The 23,360-nt window shown below is 45.2% G+C and overlaps 1 protein-coding gene across 4 annotated transcripts in view; it reads right to left on the bottom strand.

Annotated features, from left to right (window-relative positions):
- Positions 1-23,360, bottom strand: part of PRP4K (pre-mRNA processing factor kinase PRP4K) — a 163,828-nt gene that overhangs the window by 55,102 nt on the left and 85,366 nt on the right. For all 4 annotated transcript variants that reach the window (XR_013216943.1, XR_013216944.1, XR_013216942.1 and 1 more), the window contains exons 7-11: positions 21,090-21,163; positions 20,720-20,810; positions 15,680-15,827; positions 10,682-10,819; positions 10,430-10,583 (exon numbers count right to left, since the gene is read on the bottom strand). Coding sequence is in view for 1 of the 4 variants with exons in the window: in XM_077269807.1 (XP_077125922.1) it covers positions 10,430-10,583; positions 10,682-10,819; positions 15,680-15,827; positions 20,720-20,810; positions 21,090-21,163 (605 nt within the window). In the remaining 3 variants the exon portion in view is untranslated. The remainder of the gene's footprint in view (positions 1-10,429; positions 10,584-10,681; positions 10,820-15,679; positions 15,828-20,719; positions 20,811-21,089; positions 21,164-23,360) is intronic.

Genomic DNA, 23,360 nt, shown 5'->3' with positions numbered 1-23,360 from the left:
TGGACACCATGTCGCGTTTGGAGAGCCCCTGTGTGCCTAAACATTGGAGCTCCCGCACAAGTGACCCCATTTTAGAAACTAGACCTCCCAAGGAACTAATCTAGATGTGTGGTGAGCACTTTGAACCCCCAAGTGCTTCACAGAAGTTTATAACGCAGAGCCATAAAAATAAAAAATAATTTTTCTTTTCTCAAAAATGATTTTTTAGCCCACAATTTTTTATTTTCCCAACGGTAACAGGAGAAATTGGACCCCAAAAGTTGTTGTCCAGTTTGTCCTAAGTACGCTGATACCCCATATGTGGGGGTAAACCACTGTTTTGGCACACGTCGGGGTTCGGAAGGGAAGTAGGGACGTTTTGAAATGCAGACTTTGATGGAATGCTCTGCGGGCGTCACGTTGCGTTTGCAGAGCCCCTGATGTGCCTAAACAGTAGGAACTCCCCACAAGTGACCCCACTTTGGAAACTAGACCCCCAAGGGAACTTATCTAGATGTGTGGTGAGCACTTTGAACCCCCAAGTGCTTCACAGAAGTTTATAACGCAGAGCCGTGAAAATAATAAATGTGTTTTCTTTCCTCAAAAATATTTTTTTAGCCCAGAATTTTTTAATTTTCCCAAGGGTAACAGGAGAAATTTGACCCCAAAAGTTGTTGTCCAGTTTCTCCTGAGTACGCTGATACCCCATATGTGGGGGTAAACCACTGTTTGGGCACATGCCGGGGCTCGGAAGGGAAGTAGTGACGATTTGGAATGCAGACTTTGATGGAATGGTCTGCGGGCATCATGTTACGTTTGCAGAGCCCCTGATGTGCATAACAGTAGAAACCCCCCACAAGTGACCCCATTTTGGAAACTAGACCCCCCACGGAACTTATCTAGATGTGTGGTGAGCACGTTCAACCCCAAAGTGCTTCACAGAAGTTTACAACGCAGAGCCGTGAAAATAAAAAATCTTTTTTCTTTCCTCAAAAATGATGTTTTAGCAAGCAACTTTTTATTTTCACAAGGTTAAAAGGAGAAATTGGACCCCAAAAGTTGTTGTCCAGTTTGTCCTGAGTACGCTGATACCCCATATGTGGGGGGAAACCACTGTTTTGGCACACGTCGGAGCTCGGAAGGGAAGTAGTGACGTTTTGGAATGCAGACTTTGATGGAATGGTCTGCGGGCATCATGTTATGTTTGCAGATCCCCTGATGTGCCTAAACAGTAGAAACCCCCCACAAGTGACCCTATTTTGGAAACTAGACCCCCAAAGGAACTTATCTAGATATGTGGTGAGCACTTTGAACCCCCAAGTGCTTCACAGAAGTTTACAACGCAGAGCTGTGAAAATATAAAATAATTTGTCTTTCCTCAAATATGATGTTTTAGCAAGCAATTTTTTATTTTCACAAGGGTAACAGGAGAAATTGGACCCCAATAATTGTTGCCCATTTTGTCCCGAGTATGCTGGTACCCCATATGTGGGGGTAAACCACTGTTTGGGCGCACGTCGGGGCTCGGAAAGGAGGGAGCACCATTTGACTTTTTGAGCGCAAGATTGGCTGGAATCAATGGTGGCGCCATGTTGCGTTTGGAGACCCCTGATGTGCCTAAACAGTGGAAACCCCTCAATTCTAACTCCTACACTAACCCCAACACACCCCTAACCCTAATCCCAACTCTAGCCATAACCCTAATCACAACCCTAACCCCAACACACCCCTAACCACAACCCTAACCCCAACACACCCCTAACCCTAATCCTAACCTTAACCACAACCCTAACCCCAACACACCCATAACCATAACCACAAGCCTAATCTTAACCCTATTTCCAACCCTAGCCCTAATTCCAACCCTAACCCTAAGGCTATGTGCCCACGTTGCGGATTTGTGTGAGATTTTTCCGCACCATTTTTGAAAAATCCGCAGGTAAAAGGCAATGCGTTTTACCTGCGGATATACTGCGGATTTCCAGTGATTTTTGTGCGGATTTCACCTGCGGATTCCTATTGAGGAACAGGTGTAAAACGCTGCGTAATCCGCACAAAGAATTGACATGCTGCGGAAAATACAATGCAGCGTTCCCGCGCTGTATTTTCCGCACCATGGGCACAGCGGATTTGGTTTTCCATAGGTTTACATGGAACTGTAAACCTGATGGAACACTGCTACGAATCCACAGCGGCCAATCCACTGCGGATACGCAGCCAAATCCGCACTGTGTGCACATAGCCTAATTCTAAGGCTATGTGCACACGCTGCGGAAAACGCTGCGGATCTGCAGTGTTTCCGCAGCTGCGGGTGTGCAGCAGTTTCCCGTTAGTTTATAGTTCAATGTAAACCTATGGGAAACAAAAAACGCTGTGCCCATGCTGCGGGAAAAAATGCGCGGAAACGCAGCGGTTTACATTCTGGAGCATGTCACTTCTTTCTGCGGATTCCGCAGCGGTTTTACACCTGCTCCAATAGAAAACCGCAGTTGTAAAACCGCAGTGAAATCCGCAGAAAAACCACGGTGAATCCGCGATAAATCCGCAGCGGTTTTGCCCTGCGGATTTAACAAATCTGCTGCGGAAAAATCCGCAGAGGACCAGAATACGTGTGCACATACCCTAACCCTAGTTCTAACCCTAACCCTAGTTTTAACCCTAACCCTAGTTCTAACCCTAACCCTAACCCTAGTTCTAACCCTAACCCTAGTTCTAACCCTAACCCTAACCCTAGTTCTAACTTTAGTGGGGGAAAAAAATAAAAAAAAAATATTTTCTTTATTTTATTGTTGTCCCTACCTATGGGGGTGATAAAGGGGGGGGGGGTTCATTTACTATTTTTTTATTTTGATCACTGTGATAAAACCTATCACAGTGCTCAAAATGTACATCGAACGAATCTGCCGGCCGGCATTTTGGAAGATGGCGGCGCCCAGGGAGAAGACGGATGGACACCGGGAAGCTCGGTAAGTATGAAGGGGGGGAGATCGGAGGACGGGGGGGTGGATCGCAGAACGGGGGGAGCAGACAGGAGAACGGGGGAGCGGACAGGAGGACCGGACCACCGAACGGAGGACTGGGGATTAGATCGGGGGCGGTGGGGGGGGGGGGGGGGGCAGACCAGTATTTCCAGCCATGGCCGATGATATTGCAGCATCGGCCATGGCTGGATTGCAATATTTCACCAGTTTTTTAGGTGAAATATTACAAATTGCTCTGATTGGCTGTTGCACTTTCAACAGCCAATCAGAGAGATCGTAGCCACGGGGGGGTGAAGCCACCCTCCCTGGGCTAAAGTACCACTCCCCCTGTCCCTGCAGGTCGGGTGAAATTGGAGTTAACCCTTTCACCCGCTCTGCAGGGACACGATGATTCTGTGACACAGCATATGCGTCACAGGTCGGATTGGCACCGACTTTCATGACGCATACGCTGTGTCACAGGTCGGGAAGGGGTTAATGACCTTAAACCGGAGAGCTAGGTCACATAAAATATTTAATAAATAACATTTCCCACATCTCTAATTTACATCAGCAAAATTTTTCTTCACAATTTGCTTTTTTGTAGGAAGGGTTAAAAGTTGACAAGCGATTTCTAATTTATTTTTTCAGCAAAATTTACAAAACCATTGTTTTTAGGGACCATATCACTATTGAAGAGACTTTGATAATACCCAAATTGACACAATTCGAAACACTGTACCCCTCAAGGTGTTCAAAACCACATTCAAGAAGTTTATTAACCCTTCACAGGAATTAATGGAATATGGAAGGAAAAAAAAATGAACATTTACCTTTATTTCAAAATTTATTTTTTTTTAACCCAAATTTTTATTTTCGCAAGGGTAGCAGGAGAAAATGGAAGCCAAAATTTGTTGTACAATTTCTCCTGAGTACGCCAATTCCCGGTATGTGAGGGAAAACTAATGTTTTGGCACAAGGCAGAGTTCGGAAAGGTGCGTAATTTGACTTTTTGAATGTAAAATTTCCTGGAATAATTAGCAATGTCATGTTAGGAGAGCCCCTGCGTGCCTAACGAGTGGAAACTCCCCACAAGTGACCCAGTTTTGGAACCTAGACCGCCTCAGAGGACTTAGATACACAAAGATATGTGGTGAGCACCTTGAACCCTCAGGTGCTTGACATAAGTTTATAAAGTTGAGCTCTGAAAATAAAATAAAATCTAATTTTTCACACAAAAATATTTTTTGATGCTCACCGTAAAATCTTTCTTGGAACCTTCGTTGGGGGACACAGGTAACCATGGGTGCATGCTGCTGTCGCTAGGAGGCTGACACTAGGCAAAAAAGGAAAATAGATCGCCCTCAGGGGGGTCTGAGTCCATTTTGTAACGGACGCAACCATCTCTCTGACCCTCTGACCCAGGCATCGTCAACCACCGACAACCATGCGTCCCGGAAGAGAAGAAGCTTGCCTCCCACCCTGGGAGACATTCCTGGGTTGGGGGTGACCCATCACACTATGGAGAGCCTGTTGGCGCGGGACCCCGAAGGCTTGGCTGTCAGTGAAGAGCTGGTTTGAAGGAAGGCTTCTTCCTTTCCCCTTGGGCGGAAGAGCGATCCTTCTGGGAAGAGGTCCCTGAAGAAAAGGGCTGAAAGGAACGAAATTGAAGTGACCTTTTCCTATTGAAAGGACGTTTAGGCTTGGACTGGGGAAGAGAGGTACTTTTCCCGCCAGTAGCATCCGAAATTATTTGATCCAGTTTGGACCCAAAAGTCTACAGCCTTGAAAGGCAAGGCTAGTGAGAGACTTATTTGAACGTCGACCTGCATTCCACGCTTTTAAACAGAGAATGCGGCGTATAGCAATGATGTTGCTGCTTGCCCTGGCGGAACAACCGGCCGCATCCAAGGAGGCGGTCAGAAGATATTTCCCGGCATGGGCAATCTGGTCTGCCAAATCTGCCATCTCATCTGAAGGAGCTGCCACTAGGATACCTTGGCGAAGCATTTTTGCCCAGGCGGACATGGACTTTGCCACCGAGGTAGAGGCAAAAATGGAGCATAGCGAGGCGCCTGCCGCTTCAAAGGCTGATTTAGCTAAGGACTCAATCTGCCTATCAGAGATGCACCATCTGGCAGAGTCAACACTGTCTTGGAAGACAGGCGAGAAACCAGCGGGTCCACATTAAGGGATTCTGCCCATCTACCAACTGGGTCTGGCCTAAAGAATGTCTAGCAGCTTACTTTCCGGGAAGCGCTTTTCAGGATGTTCCCAGTGTTTAGCCATAATCGTTTCAAATTCCCTGTGATTGGGAAAATCCCTGGAAGGACGTTTTACCCGTTTGAAGGAAACTGAGTGCTCCTGGGCAGGTGCTTCATCCTCCTTTAGGTTAAGAGTTTGGGTAATTGCCAAGATAAGGCTATTGACCATATCCTGCATTTTTGAGACCTGGTCTACATCAGACTCAGACTGGGAATCTGCATCCGACCCAAAAGTCCACTCCAAGGAGGGGACATGGGAGAGAGGAGGGCATCCTAAAGGATGCAGAGGGACCCGGGAACTGGAAAGAGCCCGCTTCTTTTGCTTTGTAGCCGATCTGTCCCTGCGAAGGTCATGGTCACGTGCGTGCGAATCACCTTGAGATGTGTTTGGAGCACTGGTGGCGGCAGACAAATGAGGAAGAGGCTCCAGGACCTGGACCAAGGACTGAGATACATTTGTCAGGTCAGAGACCGAGTGAGACATGGCACCAGCCCACTCCGGAGGGAGGGGTGTGCTCTCATCCCAGGCGTTAGTGTGCTCCTGTGGGGCAGACATGTTGGAAGGACTGCATGACGGGCACAGAGGGGAAGGCTGACCTGAAGACCACTTTCTTTGGCGTAATGAATCACAGTAGGCTTAGGGGGTGGGGGGGTGAGAAGCCTCTGCAGGGTTGGACATAAGTTGAGCCTTGGTAATACTGCTGAGAAGGGTTATATAGGGGTACAGAAAAAGGAAGGAGAGAGGGCAGAGCCTACCCGATGTCAGCGAAGTTCGACAGATGACTGTGAGACTCGCTGTGTCCCCGTGTCAGATGTCCGCAGGTATATGTGGCGAGGTCTGATGCCGAATGTGCAGGAAATGTGCAGATAAAGGCAGATAAAGGCAGTGTCTCAGACAGGACTTACTATCTGCTGCGGCGCAAGATCCGAAATAGCATCGGCTGTACTGATCACAGAAAGCACGATGCAGTGCTTTGGGCGTGACTGAAATGCCGGCCTGTGAAAGGGAAAGTATGCCTCTGATTGGCTGACACGCCAGGGGGCTTGAACAACCAGGAAGATCTACCGGCCGGCGAGAAACAGAAAGTGCCCCTCCGATTTGGTGAATCGCATTGGCGTGTACCGGCAAAGAGAAGGAGCTCCATGATAGGAAAAAAAAAATTTGTTTTGCAATTTCTCCTGAGTACACAGATATTGCATATGTGGGGGGACACTACTGTTTGGGGCACAGCAGGGCTCAGAAAGGATGGAGTGACGTTTTAGGACAAAGATCTGAATGGAATGTTCTGCGGGTGTCAAGTCACGTTTGGCAAGCCCCTGATGTGCCTAAACAGAGGAAACCCCCATCAAGTGAACCCCGTTTGGAAACTAGATCCCCCTCAAGGAATTTATCTAGATGTGTGATGAGCACCTTGAAACCTCAGGTGCTTCACAGAAATTTAACGTCGTTGAATGAAAATAATAAAAAAAATCTAATATTTTCCCACAAAAATGTTTTTTTTAGCCCCATTTTTTTTTTTTTTTTCACAAGATTAACAGGGGAAAATGGACCCCAAACTTTGTTGTGCAATTTCTTTTATGTACACCAATAACCCATGTAGGGTCAAAAACTACTTTTGAGGAACAAAGAAAAGCTAAGAAGATGTGCCATTATGGAGTTCAGATTTTGCTGGACTGGTTTGACCACCGTGCCATGTCACATTGGTAGAGCACCCTGAGGTGCCCGACCAGCAGAACCCCCATAAGTGACCCCATTTTATAAACTACATCTCTCACTGAATTCATCTACGGATGCATTGATCAAACTGACACCACAGGTGTGTCAGCCAATTTTATACCATTGGTAACTAAAGAAAAAATAATTATATTTTTTCTACCAAAATTTTGTTTTAGCTCCAGATTTTACATTTTCACATTGCGAAATGGGTAATGATGGCACCAAAATTTGTCCCACAATTTGTGCTGACTGTGGATATATCCCATAAGCGGCTGTACAATACTGCTTAGCTACACGGCGAGACTTGGGAGGGATGGAACGTTATTTTCCTCCTGGAGCACAGATTTTGCTTGGATAGTTTGCAGACTCCATATACAGAGCCCCTGAGTGCTAGAAGAGCATAATCCCTTCCCTGAAGAGACCATTTTGGAAGTTATACCTCATCTACAAGTGTAGTGATGATTTTGACTCCATGGATTCTTTCCAGAAACAAGTAGCAGTGGATGTTGCTGAGTGAAAATTGAAAACTGCCACTGTAGTGCCTAGTACGGAGCAGGCACCAGCACGTTGTAGTGCCCAGTTTGTGATTCTGGAGACATGAACCTGTAAAGTAGGCGAGCTGTCATCGCTACAGATATGCCAAACGTGCATAGGCTAAATGTTGCTTAGGCACATTGGGACTCATAAAGGAGGGGGGCATTTAGATTTGGAGTGCAGAATTTGGTGAATTAACGTGGAAGTCAACTACATTTCCATTAACAGATGACGGACCAGAGTGGGGACTTGCTTTTTCTGTGGATTGAGGTAAGCTTTTATTGGGAAAATTTTACATAACGTTTGAAATCACATTTATCTGGCGCTTTACGCTGAGCACATAAACTGGGGTTTCCATCTAAGTCTCCGAGTGACGTGATTTAGATGAAATCCCCCAAGGGATCCATTCACTATAATGAGGCAGCAGAATTAATATGGACTCCGTCTGGCCTCTGTTCAGCGTTGTTCTTTTCAGAGGTGCACAAAACTGGTGGACCGTGCTTTTATGACCACCTAAAATGACGGACACTGCTGGATCACAGGTCAGACGGCATCGAGAGTGCCTCCATCTACCTCATTATAGAGAATCATCCAGAAGTTCCGTCTGAATCACATATTTCAGAGATTTATTAGGAAACCATGGTGTAAGCGGCCAGCGTAGAGAACAGGATAAATGTGAGTCAAGCTTTACTGTGATCTTTGTGAGGCAGAATGAACAAATCAACAGCAGGTGAATTGTTTTTATTAATTTTTTTACACCGTTCCTCGTGCGGTATAAGTGATTAGGGGACTTTATTATTCGGGTCGGTGCTATTACAGCAATACCAGACTTACAGGTGCTTCTCACAAAATTAGAATATCATCAAAAAGTTAATTTATTTCAGTTCCTCAATACAAAAAGTGAAACTCATTATATAAAGTCATTACAAGCATAGAGATCTATTTCAAGTGTTTATTTCTGTTAATGTTGATGATTATGGCTTACAGCCAATGAAAACCCAAAAGCCATTATCTCAGTAAATTAGAATACTTTATAACACTAGCTTGAAAAATGATTTTAAAATCTGAAATGTTGGCCTACTGAAATGTATGTTCAGTAAATGCACTCAATATTTGGTCGGGGCTCCTTTTGTATCATTACTAGTGTTGAGCGAATATACTCGTTACTCGAGATTTCTCGAGCATGCTCGGAAGTCCTCCGAGTATTTTTTAGTGCTCGGAAATTTAGTTTTTAATGCCGCAGCTGAATGATTTATATCGGTTAGCCAGCATAAGTACATGTGGGGGTTGCCTGGTTGCTAGGGAATCCCCACATGTACTTATGCTGGCTAACAGATGTAAAACATTCAGTTGCGGCAATAAAAACTAAATCTCCGAGCACTAAAAAAAAAATACTAGGAGGACACCAGAGCATGCTCAAGAAATCTCGGGTAACGAGTAAATTCGCTCATCACTAATCATTACTGATTCAATGCGGCGTGGCATGGAGGTTATCAGCCTGTGGCACTGTTGAGGTGTTATGGAAGCCCAGGTTGCTTTGATAGCAGCCTTCAGCTCAACTGCATTTTTGGGTCTGGTGTCTCATCTTCTTCTTGCCATATATTCTCTATGGGATTAAGGTCAGGTGGCTTTACACAATAAAAAATATTTTACAGAAAAAATTATTTATTCTGAGAGATATAACATATTTCGGCTGATGGAGTTGTACTGCGGCTTGTTTTTTGAGGGTCAAGTTGACGCTTTCAGAAATACCATTTTTATTTACATTGGACTTTTTGATCGCGTTTTTATTTATTTTTTTAACTATGTTCACTGAAGGGTTTAACTAGTGGGACAGTTTTAAAAGGTTGGGTCGTTTCCGACACGATGGTACCAAATATGTGTCTTTTTATTTTACATAAATAAATGTATTTATTAGATGAATAATTTTTTTTTATTTTTTTTTAACTCTTTTACATTGTCCCAGGATGGGACATTAATTTTATACGCACAGATAAGGCTAGTTTCACATTAGCGTTTTGAGGAGCTGCGGACTTCCTCCGTGAAGCTCCGCCCTTGGCCGCACCTCTGCCGCTAGCTCCGCCTACTTCTGCATGCGACCTATCATTAACATTAGGTACACGTAGGTCGTGCGGCTGTATGCGGATGCTTCTGCATGCATCGTTTTGACGATGCGGTGACCAGCGTAGGACGCAGCTGGTTGCAATTTATTTTTTTCTCCACATCGTCAAAACGACGCATGCGGAGGCATCCGCATACAGCCGCACGACCTGCGTACCTAATGTTAAAGATAGTTACGCAGACTGCATGAAGTAGGCGGAGCTAGCGGTGGAGGTGCGGCCGAGGGCGGGGCTTCACAGAGGAAGTCCACAGCCCTCCGCAGTTCCTCAAAACGCTAGTGTGAAACTAGCCTTACTGATCTAATACTCTGCAATGCTTATGCATTGCAGAGCATTAGAGCAGCATCTGACATGCAGGGAGGAGGTGTGTCAGCTTGTGCTCCGAGCATGACCTGACAGGCCACCATCCCTGGGTGACCCCGCAGCCATCTTTCGGCCCTGGGTCACTATGGAGACCATCAGAGTAATGCGATCTCATCGCGTTGTGCCGATAGGAGCACAGAGGGAGCTCCCTTCATCTGCGATGCTGCTGTCACTATTCACAGCGGCATCTGACAAATTAAACCCCTGTAATCGGTGCTAGCAATGATTGTGGTCATTACAGCAGGGTGTCAGCTCTCATCTAGAGCCGACAATTGCATTTGATCCAAGCGGCCCTCGGGAATGCAGCTCCAGCAAAGCAGTATTTATACGGGCACATGTCGGGAAGGGGTTAATCTCACACCATGAAAGGAGGTGTTCGCTGTTTATCAACTTAACCACAGTTGCATACTTTGAAGATTTTTCACTAGCCAATGCAATCAATTAATTTTATGTACCACCCAAGAATCCACATTAAAACATTCACTGGCTTACCAATATGTTATCAGGCTTAATATCAGCATGAAGGATGTTACATCTTTTTAGAAGTTTTAAAGCCAAAAAGAGCTGCTGACTGTAGGACCTGACTGCTTTGATATGCAAGCCGACATCTTTACCATATTTCTTCAAAACTTCTCTCAGATTCATACTGAAAAAAGGGGAAAAAAGTCATTATTGAAATAAATCCATGCTGTGCACACAAAAAAAGCAAAAATCGTATTATATTTCAGAAAATAATAGTAATACCTCAGTGGTTCAAATACTAGGCACAAGTGCTGTTTATGGTAAAAATGACGGAATAAGCGCAAACAGTGAAATTTGTCATCTGGGTCGGCATCATTCAGCTTTTTCAGAAACTCCAATTCTTTTAATCCAGTTTTTTGCCTGAAAGTAGAATTTACCATCATTATAACAATATTGGGATAAATTGATACAAACTTTTTATTGTATGTTAAGCCATTTATCACACAGCTAGTCTGGCTATTGCATCCAGTATTGAGTTTCCAAAGTCATTTTTACATATGTATGTAAGATTTCTAGAGCAATGATAACTTATACAATTCTACTGAGAATCTCTAAATGCAGTCCCTTCCCTACCTCTGCCTGAAATACTAGCTTAATGAGAACATGTCAGCTAAACCAACTAATTTCACAGAGGGACCGGCTGACTATATGAATTGGGGCACTCCAACTCTCTCCTGGGGTCAGATGTTAGGAGGATGAAATCCTACATGCCTGCTTCTTGGCTCTCATGAGAAGTCTTTCTCAGGCAAATGACAGCAGCTTGTTCTCTGCAAGAAATATCTGAAGGGCAAAGCATGTAAATCTTTACAGAAACATATCTAGTGCATGCATGGTTAATTACAACCTGTCCTTGTTTACATTTTCTCTTGGCTCAATACATCCCAAGATGAACAGCTTTGAAAAAGTACACTTTTGTCAAAGAAGTTCACTCTGCAGTCAAAAGCAGTAGTGCAGCTACTGGGGGGGCAGAGGGGGCCCCATCACATGAAGGGACCCATCAGGAGACACTGCTGTGATGAGGCAGAACACTGCATAGGAGAAGAGCACCAAAATGCCTGCTCCTGCCGGACGGAGATTCTGCACGATGCTAGCACAGTGGTCAGTTGCACAGTCTCCCTCCTGCAGTGTACGGTGCAGGTTAGGCCTCTTTCACACATCCGTCTTGCATTCCCCGTCACAATGCGCCGTTTTGTGAAAAAAACGCATCCTGCAAATTTGCCTGCAGGATGCGTTTTTTTTCCCATAGACTTGTATTAGCGACGTATCGCGACGCATGGCCACACGTTTCGTCCGTCGCGCACTGGATCCTACGCAATTTGATGGCACGTTGTCTGGAAAAAACGTTCAATGAAACGTTTTTTTTGTCAGCGTCGGAAAAACGTCCAACAACGCATCCTGCGGCATACGTCGTTGCCTGTGAAAAGCAGGAATCCAGCGACGTATTGCGTTTTTCTATTCTGAGAATGTCTCTCTCTCTCCAGAATTTTATGAATTGAAATTTAGGTCCTACCACAGTCGACGCATCCATCAGATTACTGTATGCGTTCCATCCATTTCCCAAACTTTTCACGAAGTCCGTCGATACGTCGTGCCGACGCATCATGACGGCCGTCTCAAGACGGAAATGTGAAAGAAGCCTTACTGACCCAAGGAGCTTCTGTCAGGTTGCAGTTTGCTTCACTCTGTGCATGCACGGATTGGCTCAGGCAGCACACAGGGTCCTAGCATAGCATTTCACTCAGATACTTCCTGGTCCTGCCTCACTGCCTGCAAACTTCATCGGTAAGTGGGGATGAGATTTATTAGATTGTTAAATGATGGCATGTCATGGTCACTGTGGGGTGAATGTGAGAGGATGAAAGTATTATGGGGGCTGAAGTGGGGGCAGGGCACTGGGGGGGGTGAATGTGAGAGGATGGGGGTATTGTGGAGGTGGGGGATGGGGTACAGGGCTCTGGGGAGTGAATGTGAGATGATTGAGTACTGCGGGGGCTGAGGTGGGGGAGGGGTGACCGTGCACTGGGGGCTGATTATTATACTGTTTTGTTATTAGATTATATGCACTCTATTACATGTAATAGTTGCTGTCTGGGGTGGGTGGAGATGGGGAGGTCGGGGGCTTTCGATACTTACCAGCTGAGTCTTAATAGTATTAGTATAACAAGCAGGCATATAGTAACCATGAGCTGCATCACATTTAAATCACCACTCCAGAATCTTTTTTGTTATTTCACTGCTGAAGTGATGCTTAAAATCCAAGACCTCTACCGACTGTCTGATACTCACCTTCCATCGTTTTCATGTCTTTTTGCCGCCGCTCGGCTTCATCTCCTGCAGTTTGTGACCTGTCCGATGCCCCAGTGTTTCATGGAGCGCCACAGAGGTCACTAATCAATGTAAGTCTATGAGAGCCTCGTTCTATCTCTCATAGACTTACATTGAGCACTTGTGATGTAGCTTCTAACCTCTGACCAGTCGAAAACTGTGCTCACAAGATGTAGCCGTGGGACTGAAGCGGTGCCAAAAAACGGTGAATACACCAGGGGGTGAATATATGACCGGAACAGGGGACTTGGACTTAAAGCACCACTCCGGCTGTTAAAAAAATAAAACCCGCTATAGTGGTGCCTTAATAATTTAATAATAAGCTATTTAATATAACGTTAATTACGGCTTGGAATAAATGTCTGCAGTCACTTTATGTGACTGCAGACTGCCAAATCACGACAAGCAGCACCCGCTGTCATGAGACCCCAATATCACTGGCATAATCAGGCGGTCATGGACCCCATGTTTGCTATGTGCATGTGCCAACAAGAAAGGTTTGGCTTCTCTCAGTAGAAGAGAATTGAGAGAAACCGAAAGCTGTAACATGACCGCCTGCTCACAACAGCGATGCTGGGGCCGTTATTATTGTATATGGTGGGACTCAGTAGACATTATTAGATGTCAAGTGGGCACTTAAAAGTATTATTGTTTATAGGGGCACCAATAGGAAAGCTCCAGCTGTCAAGCAGGGTCAGGGGTGAAGTCACATCTGCTGCTCTCTATACCCAGATGGTTGACTGAAATCGTGTCGGCGCCACCTCTATGACTGGAAGAGCGAGGCTGCCGGGAGGAGTAAAGTTAATTTTCTCTTGGCAGTGGGACTCTCAGTGTGGGCACTGTACGATGTCAGAACGCTATTAACTATTATACTGTGTTTTGAGGAAGCAGTGGGAATTCTATGTATAGGGGAACTCTGCTGGAGCCTCCGGACACATCATACCGTGTATAGGCGCGCTGTGGGCCTACCATACTGTGTATAGAACTCTGCTGGACATCATACTGTATGTACGGGAGCTGCGGCCACATCATACTGTGTATAAGGAAGCTGTGGGCCTACCATACTGTGTATTGGGAAGCTATGAGGGCATTATACTGTGTATAAGGGAGAGGTTGGCCCATTATACCGTGTACAGGGGAACTGTGGAGGACATCATACTGTATGTATGGGAGCTGTGGGCCCATAATACTGTGTATAGGGGAGCAGTGGGGGCATCATATGGTGTATAGGGGAGCTGTGGGCTCACCATACTGTAGATAAGGAGGCTGTGGGGGCATTGTACTGTGTATAGGGAAGCTGTGGGCCCACCATACTGTGTATAGTGGAGCTGTACATGGGGTGGAACTTAGGGGACATTATTAAATGTTAAGCGGGCATTTAAGCATTATTGTTATAGGGCACTCAGAGTATTGTGACCTAGAGAGGACAAAGGAGTCATTATTTCTATGTAAGGGGCTCAGTGGTAGCAGTGTTATGTGGGTTGGTAAGAGGAGCCGTTATTGCACCACACAGCAGGTGCTGTAGGACACATATGGCAGCAGCCGCTCAGTATTGAGGTATCAGCAGAATGATTAGTTTGTGCAGGTTGGGAATAGATTTGGACAGTGCTGAAAATGTGAGCCCACCGTCGCTGTAATCAGGATTACCTGATCCCCCCCCCCTCCCATAAGCTGAAACTCGAGCTACACCTCTGGTCAAAAGTATTTCATTAGCAGCATTTGTAACTCGTAAAGTAATGGCTGGAGAGGGCTGGTGTGTGTGCCGCCACCTCTACAGTGACTGGTGTTTAGCCGGAGCCTGAAATGAGGGATAGGGGGCCCAGTCCAGGAGAGGCGAGTATCGCATCTAGCAGACATTTATGGCATAGTCTATGGATATGCCATAAATGCCTCTCACAATACAACCCCTTTACTGTAGATCAGGAGAAGAAAAAGACTGTAGCTAGCAGACACCATGAGTGGCCCGAGGGACAAATAGACTATGTTCAGCCTTGATGGTTTTAACACAAAAGCGTAAGTGTGTCACAACCCTTCCTAATGAAAGAGGTTTAACCATCACAGTTAGAACACTGAAAAAATGTACAACAAATATTGTCTAAAGCTGAATTACATGTGTTGGCATTTATGCAGTGCTGTTCTTGCTGTTAACCCCTTTACAACCTTGGGATTTTCCATTTTTGTGTTTTCGGTTTTTTTGCTCTCCTCCCCACAGCGGTAACTTTTTTATTTTTCGTCAATATGGCCGTGTGAGGGCTTTATTTTTGCAGGAGGAGTTGTACCTTTCCTATGAACGCTACCGTTGGTTTTACCATGTCATGTACTGGATAATGGGAAAAAAAATTCAAAGAGTGGTGAAATTGCAAAAAGTGCAATCCCACTATTTAATTTATTTTTTTTTAATTATGTTTGCCAAATGCTAAAACTAACTTGTCATTATGACTTTCCAGGTCATTACGAGTTAGTAGATGACAGAGGCATTTAACATGTTAACAGCCGGGCGTGGATCACGATTCCACCCGCGGCTCTTAGGAGCACATGTCAACTGATCAGATCAGCAGTCATGTGCCGGAAAACATGCAGGCCCAGAACCAGAGCCCGCATGGAATGTAGGGACACTACCCATGACGTAGCAAAACGTCACAAGTCATGAAGGGGTTAAAACGACAGACCACAATGAAACATGTTAAGTCATTGGGCGATGCTGTACACTGGATAGCAAAAGATTCAACAGAAGCCACTAAGCAAATGTGAATAGAGCAGGCCTTACCTGTAATGGAACACTATAGTAAATAGATAATGCAGTATTACAGGACAAAACCTCAAACTAACTCTCTTTAGGCCATGTTGCAAAATGTACCCACCAGTAAGAAACACGCAATGCGAGTTAATACTTACATTAATTCATTGTTTCTAATGATTTTGACGGCAACTTCTTGATTAGCTCTTGCCATGTCTCGAGCACGTACAACATTACTGAATACACCTTGACCTGTATATCCATAGACGTTATACCTTTTTTCCAAAATTTCACCTATGTTTACACCTGAGGCAATGTAAAAGAGAAAAACTTGGGCTTAAACAGGAATCTGAACATAAAGCAAAAAGTAGCAAAATGTATGCATCCCTGCACTGTACCTGAGAATCTGTCAACATTAGTCTCCCCTATAAATGTACGTATTAGGACACATTCAGTATTTTCCATCAGTATCTAAGCAAAAACCAGGAGTGGGTGATAAATATAGAAGTGGTGACGTGCTTCTATTATATTTTTCCTCCAATTGTTTCTCTCTTGATTCTGGCTTACAAATGCTGATGTAAGGGGGCCTTAGCCGGGACGCTGATGGAGTAGGCAGCAGAAGCCCGAGCTCCAGTGCTTCATTTTCAAAAGTGACATATAAACTACAGAAGAGGGACAGCTTCCAGACCACCAGCAAAAGACTCAGGAATCCCTTCTGAATATTTTGTTACCTCATACGTCTAGGTACTGGAGGAAAGTACTTTACAGAGTGTGTAAATCTGTTAGCGCTTGGCAAACTGACCTTAACCCTGAAGATTTAATCTGAAGTAAAAGACAGTACGGTTTCTCTCACTGTTTGGGGACTGACAACATCGCAGACAAAAGGAAAGTATTTATTCCTTAAAGGGAACCTGTCACCCCCAAAATCGTAGATGAGCTAAGCCCACCGGCATCAGGGGCTTATCTACAACATTCTGTAATTCTGTAGATAAGCCCCCGATGTATCCTGAAAGATGAGAAATAAAGGTTAGATTATACTCACCCAGGGGCGGTCCCGCTGCGGTGGGCGTCGCGGTCCGGTATGGGGCCTCCCATCTTCTTTCGATGACATCCTCTTCTTGTCTTCACGCCGCGGCTCCGGCGCAGGTGTACTTTGTCTGCCTTGTTGAGGGCAGAGCAAAGTACTGCAGTGCTCAGGTGCTGGGCCTCTTTGATTTCTCCCGGCGCCTGCGCACTGCAGTACTTTGCTCTGCCGTACTTTGCTCTGCCCTCAACAGGGCAGACAAAGTACACCTGCGCCGGAGCCGCGGTGTGAAGACAAGAAGAGGATGTCATCGAAAGAAGATGGGAGGCCCCGGACCGGACCGCGACGCCCATCGGACCGGACCGCAGCGGGACCGCCCCTGGGTGAGTATAATATAACCTCTTTTTCTCATCTTTCAGGATACATCGGAGGCTTATCTACAACATTACAGAATGCTGTAGATAAGCCCCTGATGCTGGTGGGCTTAGCTCATCTACGATTTTGGGGGGGACAGGTTCCCTTTAATACCCACTATTCCTGGGTATTATCTTTGTGAAGAAAACATCAAAAGTGGTTATTTTCACTGCTCCTTCTCAAGGCAAGAATCAACGCATACAGGGGAAATACCTCAAACCATCATAAGCAAAGATCTCCTGACTTCAACGACATTACAGGCTTCCACAGGTTGTCAATAGAGGAGAAGAGACATTTCCTTACAAGGAATATTTTCTGATTCACCACACCTCAGAATGTTTACTCTATAGTTATACAGTAGTGATAAGCGAGTGTTCTCGTTACTCGAGATTTCCGAGCATGCTTGGATGTTCTCCGAGTATCTGGGGCGTACTCGTGTTTTATGTTTGTGTTCCCGCAGCTGCATGATTTGCAGCTGCTAGACAGCCTGAATACATGTGTGGATTGCTTGTTTGTTAGGGAATCCCGACATGTATTCAGGCTGTTTACCAACTGCAAATCATGCAGCTGCGGGGACACAAACAATCTACGAGCACACCCCAGATACCCGGAGAAAACCCAAGCATGCCTGGAAATCTCCAGTTACAAGCACACTCGCTCATCGCTAGTATACAGCAATCTCCAGAGCATCACAACTCATTGCAATCCACTTCCACTCACAGCTGTTACAAACAGGTACAGAGCCTTCCTAAGGCTGTGTGCACACGGTGTTTTTGATGCGTTTTCGCTGCGTAATTCTTTTTATATATTGATAGATAAGGCAATTCTGAATAAAGCGATACCAAATATGTGTATTTAATTTTTTTTTTTTTTTAATTGTTTTATTTTTAATGGGGTGAGTCGGCGGTGATTTAAAATTGTATATTTTTTAGAAACTTTTTTTTTTACTTTTTAGTAGCTTCAGTAGTTTCCATGGGGGACTAGAAGCTGCGATCATCCGTTAGCCTGTGTTACACAGAGCAGGGCTGAAGCCCTGCTTTGTGTAGTTAAAATGATCACCTGCAATGACAATCACAGGGCTCTCCTGCAAACACTGGTTGTCATGACAACCCAAAGGCGTCCCACAATCATGTGACATGGGCATGGTTTGTGACACACTTCTTCGTGTTAAATGAAGCTGTCAGATTGATAGTGGCATTTAACATGTTAACAGGAGCGGATAAATCGCAATTCCACCCGCGGCTGTTAGGGGCACATGTCAGCTGATCAAATCAGAGATTTTACTGTGAGTACCAAAAATTCCTTTTTCTTTATTGCTTCATTGGGGGCCACAGGTAACCATGGGATGTCCCAAGAGTGGGAACAGAAAGAATGCAAAGAAAAAACAGACTTAGGTCAGCCGCCTACAGCACCTTCCTTCCTTGGCCTGCATCAGACGAGGCATGAGTATGAACCCTGCAAAACCTCGCAAAGGTGTGCAAAGATGACCAGGTCGTGGCCTTACAAATCTGTAAAGCCGAGGACTGGTGACAAACTGCTCAGGAAGAAGTTCTTCAGGGGACAGACCGGAGAGGGACATAGAGAAGGAAGGACAATGTATTCATTAATGTGAAATGAAAAGACCATCTTAGGTAGAAAGGAACGAATAGGTCTGAGAACTACCTTGTCATGATGTAGAGGAACGGAGAAAACGGATTGTCCTGAATGGGCTCGAAAGGATTGCGCTGGAGTGCGTCAAGGACAAGGTTCAGATCCCATGAGGAGCTGCCGCTAGGATACCCTGACGAAGCATTCTTGCCCAGGCAGACATGGACTTTGCCACCCAGGTGGAGGCAAAAAAGGGACAGAGGGAGGCGCCAGTTGCTTCAAAAGCTGACTTAGCCAAGGATTCTGTCTATCCGTAGAATCCTTAAAGGATGTACCATCCAGTAAGGACTGGACTGTCTTAGAAGACAGGCTCCCGGAGCCTGGAGGGAGGGGTGTGCTCTCATCCCGGGTGTTAGAGGGCTCCAGTGGGGCAGACATGGTGGAGGGGCTGCAGGACAGGCAGAAAAAAAACAGAGCCTATCCGATTCCAGCAACGACTAGCAGAAAGCAATATGGAAGCTGTGTCCCCCTTTGCAGAGCATCCCCTCGTGTGCAGAGCACCAGCAGGTCTGCAGAGCGCGCAGTGGTATGCAGAGTCTCCTTGGCTTGTCCCACAGAGCTGCCAGCCGGCAAAAAGGAAAGCAAGCGTCCTATTGGCTGACATGCCAGAGGTGTGAACAGCCAGGACAATTTGCCAGCCTGCGAAAACAAAGGTCCCCCTCCCATTGGCTGACACACCGGGGGTGTGAACAGCTAGAAAGGAGAAGCTCCGGGATAGGAACTGAGAAAGCGCGCCGAAAAAACGTGTGCTGTGGGAGGCGTGGCCAGACTAAAATCTTCCTCCCAGCCCAGCCTTCTCCGAGGAAACGGTAAGGTGGGGAAAAGGCAAAGGACCAGCCACAGGGAATTACCCTGAAACACCTGTAAAGGTGAGAGGGGATTAGGTCCTGCCTACAGGCCTGAGAGTGGGCGATGTGGGTGACACCACACTACTCTCTCAGTCACATAAGTGCGGAAAAACAGGGTGAGAAATTACACCCTGTTTCCCTAAGAAGAACCTGAAAGACAAAGGGGAAAGGTTAATAAACACAAACGGGGAACCTGAAAAGGAAAATGCGAATCTGGTAGCAGATCCAGGTCTACCTCCTACAGACACTAAGCTTAAACTGAGGTACTTTGTGCCTGTCGATGGGTGTATACTGAGGAGGAGGAGGTGTTTTCCTTTTTTAGCCTAGTGTCATCCTCTTAGCGACAGCAGCATATACCCATGGTTACCTGTGTCTCCCAATGAAGCGATAAAGAAAGGATAGAAGAATTCCAACTCCTTTGTAAAATCCAGACTTTATTCAATCCATGTTAAAATAACAGATGCTCGAGAATAATGTATGGACATGGGGAAACAGCAACGCGTTTCGATGGCATCGCCGCTTCCCCCTGTCCATGCATGATTCTGGAACATCTGTTATTTAAAGATGGATTGAATAAAGTTTGCATTTTACAAAGGAGCTGGAACGCTTCAATCCTTTTGCATTGGAAAATATAGGTGTATTAGCAAATATTGTAAGTTTAGCACTTGCTTGACCGTGAAAAAATCCACTTTTTTTCCTTCAAAATATTGAGTTGTAGCATGTTGTTGTTGTGTTACTTTTTGCACTATATATACCATGATTGTAATAGATCTTATGAGGTTTGTAAATGGTGTTGTAACTACATGTAAAAGCTACACTTTCCTTTCCCTTATCCCACTTTTTTCCATCTACTTATATAAACAATTTTTTTCTCTCCATACTATCTTTTCCTCCCCTCTACCTGTATTTCTAAATAGTTAAACATTCAATGGAAAAAAAAATATTGAAACACAAATACTGATATAAAAATACTGAACCGCCTTAATCTGTATAAACTATTGAGCCCTGTTTTCTGTGGCCAAGTTTATAAGCTTAAAGCCAAGCATGAAATGTTTCATTTTTATTTTTTCCATAAAGTGTTTGTGAATTAAGGCATCTTCAATTCTTAAAATTAAAAGCACATATCAAGTGGATTTAGACAAAAGATTCTTTGTATGCTTGCTTAGGTAGAGATGTACAAGACAGAAACTTAAAAGTAATGTCACTCTCTTAAAAGATGCAATTTGTATTAATGATCCCCTGAGAAAAATGTAAATAAAACATACGGTAATAGCCTTCAGAGTCTGTCCAGTTATCTCTCAAGTTCGGGTTTTCCTTGAAGTCTTTTCCGATACCAGCAGCTCTAAAACGAGCACTCTGCAACACAACACAAACCGAAGTTATTTAAAAAGTCTTGGGAACAGATTAAAACAATTTGTGCCCAAAATCTGGTGCAAACGGGTTTTAAATGTTGCAAAACTTTCTGCGCAACTTGATGTTCCGTAAAAATACTGCATTTAAAAAAAATTTTTTTAATATAATTATAGCAGCTTAGATAATAAAAGCGAAGGATTGTGTATGCAAAGAAATATGTACCAATAGTAGGTCAACATTTAAAATTAAGTATTGTAAAAAGTTGCAAAGTAGAACACTTACATCAAAATATGCTGCAAACATGTCATCAGATTCTGTAAACATGTCAGGAGCAGTTATTTTTTTCTGTGCAGCACCTGGGAAACAAAGCGAAGGTTTGGCAACAGTTGAAAAAAAAGTACAATATTTAATTAAAAAAAAATGTTTTTATACATATACACACACACTGCTCAAAAAAATAAAGGGAACACTTAAACAACAGAATATAACTCCAAGTAAATCAAACTACTCTGAAATCAAACTGTCCACTAAGGCTACTTTCACACTAGTCCGTCAGTACGGGCCGTCGCAAACCGTCGGCCCGACGGACAGTGTGTTAAGTAGCACAACGGGGGCAGCGGAAGCAGTTTTACAATGCTTCCGCTACCCCATTGTAATGTCCGGGGAGGAGGGGGCGGAGTTTCGGCCGCGCATGCGCGGTCGAAAATGGCTGACACGACGCGCAAAAAAAAAAGTTACATGTAACTTTTTTTTTTGTGCCGACGGTCAGCCAAAACACGACGCAACCGTAGCACGACGGTTGCGATGTGTGGCACTCCGTCGCTAATGAAAGTCTATGGAGAAAAAAACGCATACTGCGGGCAACTTAGGATGCGCTTTTTCTACATAACGACGCATTGCGACGTGAGTCGAACGACGCTAATGTGAAAGTAGCCTTAGGAAGCAACACTGATTGACAATCCATTTCACATGCTGTTGTGCAATAAAGGAGTGGTTCTGCTGGTGGGGACCACAGACCACATCTCAGTACCAATGCTTTCTGGCTGATGTTTTGGTCACTTTTGAATGTTGTTTGTGCTTTCACACTCGTGGTAGCATAAGACAGACTCTACAACCCACACAAGTGGCTCAGGTAGTGTAGCTTTTCCAGGTTGGCACATCAATGCGAGCTGTGGCAAGAAGGTTTGCCGTGACCGTCAGCGTGGTGTCCAGAGGCTGGAGGCGCTACCAGGAGGCAGGCCAGCACACCAGGAGACGTGGAGGGGGCCGTAGGAGGGCAACAACCCAGCAGCAGGACCGCTACCTCAGCCTTTGTGCAAGGAGGAACAGGAGGAGCACTGCCAGAGCCCTGCAAACTGACCTCCAGCAGGCCACAAATGTGCATGTGTCTGCACAAACTCTTAGGGTAAGTTCACACGGCGTTTTTGTTGCTTTTTTTTTCTGCAGCAAAACCTGGTCTTCTTGGCAGGAAAGAAGCTGAATCAAAAACGCAGGTTTAGGTGCGTTTTTGTTGCGTATTTGGTGCGTTTTTTTTCTCTTTGTCCATGCTAATGTCCTTGGATTTTCAGCAGCAAAAACGCAGCAAATAAGGATACCTGCGTTTTTGCTGCGTTTTTTTCAACACCCATTCAAGTCAATGGGTGAAAAAACGCAGCAAAAACGCTGAAAGAAGTGACATGCTCTATGTCCAAAAAATGCAGCAAAGCACAAAATACTGATCAAACAAAAAAATAGGGATTTTTGTGTACTTACCGTAAAATCCTTTTCTCCGAGCCATTCATTGGGGGACACAGACCATGGGTGTATGCTGCTGCCACCAGGAGGCTGACACTAAGTATTACAAAGAAAGTTAGCTCCTCCCCTGCAGTATACACCCCTCTGCTGGCTCCCAGCTAACCAGTTCGGTGCAAAAGCAGTAGGAGATCAATAACATATAAGCGTATAGCATGTCACATTATATATGAGAGTATAACATATCAAATGATAAAAACAAATACAACTAATAATAGGGAGGGAGCTGTGTCCCCCAATGAATGGCTCGGAGAAAAGGATTTTACGGTAAGTACACAAAAATCCCTATTTCTCCTTCGCCTCATTGGGGGACACAGACCATGGGACGTCCCAAAGCAGTCCCTGGGTGGGGACAACATCAGATCAGGCCGTGTAACCGCTACTTACAAGTGCGCCAAGGCGGCCTGCAAAGTCCGCCTGCCCAGACTCACATCTGAGGAAATGTGTGAATTATAGTGCTTCAAGAATGCATGCGGACCTGAGACAGGGAGATAGGCTGACATCTAGCACGGAAGGACTCCTGGATGGTGAAAAGAATCCACCAGGCTAACGTGGCCGATGAACCCGGCTAAACCCTTCCTGTGACCATCGGGAAGCCTACTTACCATCGAGAAGCCCAAGCAAAGTGTCCAACCTTTGGAAGGACGCCGTCCTCGATACGTACCCACTTGGAGCACTCACTTCTTCCAGATTATGGAGAACCCATTCCGTTGTGTGGACTGGAGCCGAAAGATGAGAGGACGATGCCCCTGCAACAGTGGG

The sequence above is a fragment of the Ranitomeya variabilis genome, chromosome 6, assembly GCF_051348905.1.
Source record: "Ranitomeya variabilis isolate aRanVar5 chromosome 6, aRanVar5.hap1, whole genome shotgun sequence".
In the NCBI taxonomy this organism is placed as follows: domain Eukaryota; kingdom Metazoa; phylum Chordata; class Amphibia; order Anura; family Dendrobatidae; genus Ranitomeya; species Ranitomeya variabilis.
This window is presented reverse-complemented; position numbering and strand designations above follow the sequence as displayed.